Here is an 8,810-nt window from a genome sequence, read left to right as displayed (position 1 = left end):
GTGATTAAGTTATCTTTACTCTTACCAGAACACAATTGTATATTGTATTTTTATTGAATTATATAAACAACATTTTGTTGATATCTATAAAACACCCTGGCACACAAAAGGCCACTGGGTTGCACTATTGATGCAGTTTAAGGTAAACGTCAATAAGACGTCATTTCTTATAGGACAATACATACAGTCATCCACTTTGACACATTACTTTTATCTGTAATCTCATAAACCTATGAAGTGAATCCTAGAAGTTTTACTGATGTGCTTAAGGAATTTCAGAACCGTGATGCGTGTCCACTGAGAACCCCCACTTCTGCAGTAACAGCTCCCTCTATCGGTTACACTCAGTATCACAATTCATTTACAATAACTGGTAGTTAAGATTCACTTTTTGGGTAATCAAGACCAAAATGATGTACTTGTAAAGTAATCAAATTCTTTAAACTAGTTAATCTGTCCTGACCCTGAACAAGATTACTGAATTCTTTACGTCCGAGGCTCGAACACACTTAGTAAAATGCATTAAAATAAATGCAAATAAATCCTTTATTATAGACATTATAAAAAAATCTCAGTGTTGTAAAAACGAAATAAAATGAGTTAGGACCTGTGTGATTAATTTATAAGTGCATTCACGCCCCCTATTGGACACACGCTTTATTACTGGTGGTTGCTAAGGAAACTGGCAACAAGTACGGGTCACACTTGTTGTGCGGGCTGACATCAAAAGGTAGGAGATCGTTCAATAATATTACAGATAAATTGGATTAATGTAGTAGCAGTAACACATTTATTTTGTCTTCTAGAACATTACAACTATTAAATGAGTCTTTTGTAAATGTGATTGGTGTACAGCATCATAAATGTATATGTACACGATAACAATATCCGTTTATCTTTGGTTTTATCATTATGGACAAGAGACAATGGAACGATATAGCATACCCACTTCGACAAATATTTCTACGAGAGACTTTAGTCTTTATTATCTTATGTAATCGATGAAATGTTTCTATTCTTTTAAGGACCTCTAAATCAGAGAAACATAGAAATCATGCCCAAAAAAGCAGGCCGTAAGGGAGGAGGTGGAAAGCATGCGGGCGTGACGGAGGAGGAGAGACTTCTGTACCTGCAGCAGAAAGCTCAAGCCGAGGACGAGACGACCAAGAGAAAAGAAGACATGCTCACCCAGTTCCTCAAAGTGCGTTTGAATGGTCGACTTATTTGTTTTTATTTATTATTCGTCCAAAGATTTAAAGAGCATGGGAATTGTGCCTTATCGTACAGAACAAATGTGTGCTTCATTGAGAATGTCTTTCAGCTCAAATCAGCCGCTATTTTTGTTTCCAGGATAAACTGGAGAAGGAAGAGAGGAACACGGTGTTGAACCTTCACAAAATTCAGCAGCAGTGGCGTGTCGTTTTGATGCAGAATAAAACGGTGGAGTTGCGTGATGACATGTCCGTGTTGAGTCAGACCTTTGAGAGAGTCCTGGACTGCAAAGACAGCATCATTAGGGTGACATGCGGCTTCAGCATCCTCAAATAATATACATTCTTGCTTCAGGATGTGTTTCTGACGTGTGTGTTTGTCCACAGAGTTTTGTGGTTGATTTGAGCGAGAGAGAGCAGCAGTCCGAGTTAGCCCGAAGTTCTCATCTGCACAACATGGACTCTCTGTTAGAGCTGCACAGATGTCGACTGGCAGAACTTGAGATGTACTTCAACACTAGATTAGAGGAACTTAGCTCAGAATATAATACTGAGAGGTATGCGTAAATAAAAGACATTTCGTAATGAATTCATCCGCATGTTATGTGAAACACAAAAAACATTTTAAGAAATGTCTCAGTGGTTTTGTGCTCACACAATGGAAGTCGATGAGGGTCAGTGTGGTTTGTTCACCAACATTCTTTCAAATATATTCTCTTGTGATCTGCAGAATAAAGAAAGTCATACAAGTTTAGATCGACATGAGGGTGAATAAATAATGAAATGACTGTGTGAACTATTCCTTTATGACTTTGGGACATGGGGGAAAGGGATAAAATGAACCTTTTTAGTGTGATCTGAGTGTTGTGTTCTGTTTTTCAGAGAGGAAATTCTGTCTCGACATCAGCAGGAGAATACGTGTTTAGAGAACATCATATTTTCTATGGAAAAGCAATATGCTGATCATGACAGTGAGGCGAACCGTGACTACCATAGCACTCGCAATCAAATAAAAAAACAGGTAATGCCTTCATTGGGTTTAGACATATTTGGATATGTTGAAGCTTTACTGAAAAACAAAACAAAATACATTTGTGAAATGTGTCCATGAGCAGTGCATTCATTTGGGTCATAGTAACCATGTGTTTAAGGATGAGAATATGCCTTTGTTTTATTTCTGCAGAACGATGAGAGTAAACATGCAGTCCAGTTTGACATGGACGGGATTATGGCCGTGTTATGGCGAGAGATGCAGCAGACCTTACACGAGCACAATAAAGCCACTGAACATAAAGTCATCGAAACCGAGCATCTGCGCATCAACGACGAGCAAAGCCTCAAAGAGATCAACGCACATAAAAAGCAAATTGTGAAGTTGCAGGTCAGAGCATTTTTACACAGCTCCTTCAAATGATGAAATAGACTGATGTTCTTAATGCAAATGACGCCCGTGCAGGACTCGATCACAGCTCTGCGCTCTCAGATGAGCTCGAGTCAAACTGAAGAAACATCTGACCTCCTTCGATCAGCCCGTGATGAGCTTGCCCGGAAAGTCCAACATTTCAGGGTTCAGCTCGGTGAGGCTCAAGCGGTTCGCAGACAGCAGCTCACCAAACTTACAGTTAACAGCAGCAAAGCTGGCAAAAAACTACAGGAGATCGAGGCAAAGGTAAACATCAAGCACTGCAATATAGTGTTAAAGAAGAAGAGACGGTTGACAAAATATGAATAATTGATAAAACTGTACTTAAAGGTTTAGTTTAGCCAAAAACAGAAATGTTGTCATCATTGACTCACCTTTGAGTTGTTCCTAAGCTGTATAAATGTATTTGTTCGGATGAACACAGAGAAAGATATTTGCAAGAATGCTTGTAACCAAACAGATCTCGCCCCCCATTGACTCCCATAGTAGGAAACATTATCATATTTTTGTTCTGTTGACGCAAAAGAAGACATTTTGAAGAATGTAGGACAGCAAACCGTTCTGGGCCACTTTTGATGACCATGGTATTTTTTCCTACTATATGGGAGTCAATGGGGACAAGATCTGTTTGGTTACAATCATTTTTCCAAACATCTTTCTCTGTTTTCATCAGAACAAAGACCTCTATACAGATTCTGAACTTGGAGGTGAGTAAATGATGACAGATTTTTCATCTTAGGCTAAAGTATCCCTTTAATGTATGCCTGCAAACATTTCCATTTTCGGTGCTCATCTTTTTTTTTGCATATCAGAAAAAACTATTTTCGCTCATACACAGTTTGCCTTTTCTAGGCTTGCATCCACGTTTTGATTTTTCCATTTTGTACTCATATTCATTGCTTTACTCCAAACTGTATGGTCATCTAAAGCAAACAATGTGCACTTTAGAAAAACACATTTGACTTGTCTGTTTGGATCGCAGGGGGAGAAGCTGTTGCGTCTCTCGGAGATGTGTCATAAGCTGGAGACAGAACGTGAGAAGGTTCTGCCCTTCGATTCTTCCTCATTGAGCTCTGAAGAGCTGAGTCAGGCGAGAGATAAAGCCGTGGAGTCTCCACCTAAAAAACTCACTCAGGTACTTTTAAAAGAAATCTTTTTACCAAATGTGAACGAACGTATTTTGAGCCAGGACTGTAAAGTATGTCTACATGGAGCATTACACCATGTTGTACCATAGTGTATACGGGTTGTCTTGACTTTAGCCACTTCGTTCTGTCCAGTTAATTCAGGATTGTGCACCCCTCGGGATCTTCTGGCAGCGCTATAACAAAGTGCATCTGGAGCGCTTGTGTCTGAAGAGAGAGAAGCTGCTTCTGGATCGACAGAACGAGCAGTTGAGAATCTATCTGAAGCAGTATCTGGATGGGATTTGGGTTTCTGATGACAGTCTGCTGATGGTGTCGTCTCTTCCTCTACAGGCCACGGCTGTTACCGCGAGACGCGATCAGAAACGCTACGTGGTCCAAGAAGCTGCAAATATTGCACAGCAGAGGCTGTAGGGAGTCCATATGTGGGTTTTATACACAAATAAAGCTTTTCAACTGGAACATAGCCTAAATGTGTCTGTACCTTTACAAGTATTGATCAAGACAACAAATCCAGGACAAGTAAAGTGCAACTTTATAAGGGACTGTTTTTGTCTGTTTTGTTATTGAACTATTTTTTTATTCAAGCTAAATTCTAAAGTACAATTCCTCTAGTGGCCTCAAGATGGCGACGAACCATCAATGATAAACCAACTATTTTAAAATGCTTTTTTACAAATACTATTAAAAATAAATTACATTTATTTTATAAATTATATAAATCTAAAGCATCAAGGATTGTTTTAAAAACAAATATAATCACGTATGTAATGAAAACCTTCAAAACAACTGATTTGATATCCTTTAGCAAACCTCAATGAGTGTTTCGTCTCAAAGTATTTCATTCTTATTAACATTTAACAAAGAATTATTGAAAGTTAAAACATGAATTACCCCAAAAATGTTGAAGATCCACAGCTGAAGATCCGCTGACTCCTATATCTCCTGACCCTTCACCTTTGACCCTTCATTGTTTGCCTGTTTCACCTGGAGGAAAGAGGAAACATGCTTCTGATGACGTCAGTGTTTCATTTGGAGAAGTAGTTTTTAGAGTGAATCATCAGTATTTTTATCTATGTCGCACATTGTACTGCCGATGTCTGCTATTTTCTTCCCAGATGTAGACAGATTGCATACGGTCTGACACATTTTGAAACAAACTTGAAAAAGAAAATATAATGGACAGCTTTTTTCAGATGCTTTCGTGTAAGAAATAAAAAGATATTTGATCTCTACACGGTCTCAACCAACATTTATCGCTTCCATGATGTAGTCTACTGAGCGTATACCTTTAGAAATGAAGAAAAACAATCAGTCTTTAGACAAGTCTTTATTAAAAAATGTTTTTTGTTAAATAATATACTTCATAATGTATTTACACGCTTGAAACCACACACACAAATGTATGACTTTTATGATCTGTGTGATCATTTAATCCCACAAATTTAATGTTTCGTAAAATATCGTTCTGCTGTTTGTTATCTTTATTTTAAATATGATATTTATATTGCACTGACGTTCTTAAAGACACCACGAAACGGAAGTTGCGTTTGACTTCTTTTCCGTATAGTGACGTGTATCTGAGTGAAAGAGCTTCTGAAATTAGAAAAATGTAGGGCGGGCTTTATATTGCCCTTCCCTTTTTGTAAGTTGTGCCTGGATGGGAGGGCTATAAATAACTGGCCGTTGAACAGTGGATGTATAGTCCTAACTCTTTTTTTTGCTGACATCATGTGGTGAAGAATTGGTGTTGAGAGAGGGAGAGGAGCTTAACGTTTTTGATTCAAGTTTACAAGTAAAAAAAATCTTATTTATAATAATTACTGCAACACTGTAAAACACTTAGGAGTTTTAGTGTTGGATTGCTTGGTGAGTTTAAGGCAAAAATATTCTCATCTAATATACATCCTTAGAGCATCCCATTAGAGCATCTGTTCTGTAAATGCCTCATGTATACGAGCATTTGAAAGAATGTATTATTCTATAAATAACAAAAATACACACATAGTTTTTCTTATCTAAATAGTTTATTTCTTTGGCTTTGATCTTATTTCTTCTTGGTCTTCTTGTCTTTGCTCTTCTTCTTGCCGTGAGGTTGAGCATTAGCTTTCTTGTAGAGGTAGATGCCCACTAAACCCAAAAGAGTGGGAACCAGCCCCAAACACACCAGAGGTAAGATGTCGTTCACAAGTGTCTGATACGGCGTTTTCTGAGACAGAGAGATCACCTCCACCTCAAACTCAAGCGTACTGTCACCTGTGGAGAAAGACAAAAGTGCATTAAAACGTACAATTCAATTGGCAGAGCATTGGACTCACAACAGTGAGGCGATGGGTTTGATTCCCGTGCAAAGCATTTATAACAGAACATAAGACATGTGCTGTAAATGGTTTTGGATAAAAGCCTTGCATAAAGTTGAATCATTCTATTATGGACTATTATGGATTTAAGATGCAGTGAACTGTTTGAAAAATATTGCAAGTTCTTGAACCTGAATCTTCAATACAAGGCCTATATGTCATATTAAGCGTGTTGCCATGGTACCTGGGATGGTTGGAGGATATCCTCTCTTTCCATATGCTAGATGTGCCGGAATCGTGGCTTTGATTTTTTGTCTGTGCAAAACAGACACCATCAATGTTGTTGAACAATATTATTCAATATAGTTTATGTTAAACTACGACTTACCCCTGACACACCCCAACCAAAGCTTGCTCAAGACCTGCCAAAGATAAATACAAATATTGCAATAATTAAAAACAATATCTATTTACAAATGTAACCTGGGTCAGTTTTAAAAAGCTTTGTTTTATTTTTGCCGTTTAGAGTGTAATATTGTTGCTGGCGCCTCGTACCTGTGATCACAGATCTTTTGCCCAGCTCAACCATCAGAGGCTCTCGAGACAGAGATGTGTCAATCACCTTCCCGTCCATCAAGCGGCCCTGCACAGGGAGAAGAAACCAATGGGTTATCTGCACTTATTGTTTATGTAAAGGCAGAAACTCTATTACGTAGAGTTATTATAGTCTTCTAGTTATTGTTTTATCTAAAGCTCACTTTTATTTTTACAATGAGACGGTCGTTTTATATTACAATGGTTTTGGTACAAAAAACTACGGTTACAGTAATAGTTATTTTCTAAGGTATTTACATATCTGTATCAAACGATGGTTGAATTGAACTGTTGTTAGAGATGCAAATATCTTAATAAATAACAAATAAACTGTCATTCTGAACCCCCTGTCTAAGCCCAATAATTCCTAAACTTTTATTTCGTGAACAATTGCAGAAAAAACACTCTGTAGCGCAGAACGTAAAGTAACGTTTTTTTTAATGGTTTTTAAATGCTTTATTGAACATTTTGTTATAACAAAACAATGTTACAACAGAAACTTAACATAAAGTAAAACGGCGTCTGTGTTTGACGTCATGACGTCGAACGCGCGTATATGACCGCCGCGCGCCCTCGAATGCTGACGTGTTGCTCCGCCTCATCCAGCGTGTAAAAGCAGACCATTTGCCTTCGCGCGACAAACTGTTAAAATCCAATAAAATCGCCTTTCTAACACCGGACGTGGCTCGGCGACGCATTTCCATACGTCCGATCACGTAAAGAAAAGTACACACTTAATGTGTAGCGTGAAACTCGTGCACGCGCGTTAGGTTGAATCCAGATGTCTGCCACGACGAAATAACCTCCGGCACACTCGAGGCTATACGCGCGCGCAGTTCTTCATCCGAAGGGTCGTTATTTTACAACATACAAGAAAAAGAAAACACGAGACGTTTCATTTATTACCGTGTAATGTATTTGAAGCGTGTCACCCATCTCCGATGTCACGGTGCATGTCTCCGGCATCACCTATAAAACGATGAAAATACAACATTCACTGGACAGATCAAACCGCACCCGATCTGTTGTTAAATCTTTGTGAAATGCATTTTGCGCAATGTGTCTGCACGCGACAGTCTTTCTGTAACTACGATGAAGCAGCTACGTGGACTCGCGTAGTAACAGCCGGTCATTCATTCATAAAACAAACTCGACTCAACTCACCAACGTGTCCACGACCAGCTGCTCGATCGCGCTTTCGTCCTCGGCCGCAACAGATGCAAACACCGCGAGGATCATCAAAGCGATCGCGGTTCGAGTTCCCATTGTGTCTACGGGTAATAAATATGGCAAACTGGCTCGCTTCCGTTCCCTGTCGCAGGCGCGTCGAGAAACACCGCGACCGGATTATCGGACTTTAATGTGCCTCGAGGTGAGAGGACAGTTAAAGCTGATGTGTTATTATAGCGAGGAGATAACGAGGGGTTAGACGACCCTCGAACACTGGACCAATACCTGGGTCAACGCAATCCCCGCCTCACATTCCGCCAGCATCACAGACTTCTCCCGTGTAGTGCGAACGCTTCACCGCTAGAGGGCGCTCGACACACCGCGACCTTCTGCTGTGAATCATTTACCTCCCTATGAACTCTCTCACCTTTTGAAGATAATTAAAGTATCTTTACAAAAAGTAATAAACCTTTTATATTAAGTTGCAACGTGTTCATTTTATATAAGGAAGGTCAATCGATATTCAATTACTACATTTACAAAAAACAAGCGAACAATCCATTCAGCTCAGTCATTTTTAGTACATGTGTAATGTGCGTTTGTGGACTTTCTAAACTATTCATTTTTGATCAGAAGATCACGACTTCGTTATATGATAACCTTTATTTTACCAGGAAAGAAGCGTGTTGAGATTAAGATTCTCCAAGACTGACAGACACATCCAACATATACACACACAAGCAAATTCAAGCAAGTTTCAATATCAACACAAAACTAGTTAAAACATCTACAGCCTGATGTTTCATTTTCCTAGTTATAAAACTAGTCATAAATAATAGTTATAGACTATTAAAGATGAGATTTTTAGATTAGATTCAACTTTATTGTCGTTACACATATACAAGTACATTGTAACGAAATTTAGTTTAGGTCAAACCAGAAGTGCAATAAGCAAGTGCAGGATATA

The 8,810-nt window shown here is 38.8% G+C and overlaps 2 protein-coding genes across 2 annotated transcripts; one reads left to right on the top strand and one right to left on the bottom strand.

Annotated features, from left to right (window-relative positions):
• Window positions 1-1,054: 1,054 nt before the first annotated feature.
• Window positions 1,055-4,193, top strand: drc2 (dynein regulatory complex subunit 2; the record flags this gene model as incomplete). The annotated part of the gene is made up of 8 exons (XM_079460047.1): window positions 1,055-1,201; window positions 1,351-1,518; window positions 1,599-1,768; window positions 2,094-2,232; window positions 2,395-2,592; window positions 2,668-2,880; window positions 3,617-3,769; window positions 3,897-4,193. 8 exons carry the CDS (start codon window positions 1,055-1,057, stop codon window positions 4,191-4,193), a joined length of 1,485 nt encoding a protein of 494 aa, XP_079316173.1.
• An 898-nt stretch (window positions 4,194-5,091) lies between these two features.
• Window positions 5,092-8,190, bottom strand: fkbp11 (FKBP prolyl isomerase 11). The gene is made up of 6 exons (XM_079461220.1): window positions 7,838-8,190; window positions 7,580-7,642; window positions 6,635-6,722; window positions 6,468-6,501; window positions 6,324-6,394; window positions 5,092-6,035 (listed from the first exon to the last, which is right to left on the bottom strand). Exons 1-6 carry the CDS (start codon window positions 7,937-7,939, stop codon window positions 5,827-5,829), a joined length of 567 nt encoding a protein of 188 aa, XP_079317346.1. The 5' UTR covers window positions 7,940-8,190; the 3' UTR covers window positions 5,092-5,826.
• Window positions 8,191-8,810: the final 620 nt, after the last annotated feature.

The sequence above is a fragment of the Barbatula barbatula genome (genome assembly GCF_947034865.1).
Source record: "Barbatula barbatula genome assembly, chromosome: 7".
NCBI lineage: Eukaryota > Metazoa > Chordata > Actinopteri > Cypriniformes > Nemacheilidae > Barbatula > Barbatula barbatula.
The sequence above is the reverse complement of the archived record's forward strand: the minus strand, read 5'-3'. Positions and strand labels throughout refer to the sequence as shown.

Bases quoted from the DNA above. Each gene is read 5' to 3' on its own strand.
- fkbp11 (XM_079461220.1), bottom strand. From the start codon at position 7,939: ATGGGAACTCGAACCGCGATCGCTTTGATGATCCTCGCGGTGTTTGCA. The intron at 6,723-7,579 runs GTAATAAATGAA...CTCCCTGTGCAG, and splicing joins CGCTTCAAATACATTACACG to GGCCGCTTGATGGACGGGAA. The intron at 6,036-6,323 runs GTACCATGGCAA...CTTTCTCCACAG, and splicing joins ATATCCTCCAACCATCCCAG to GTGACAGTACGCTTGAGTTT.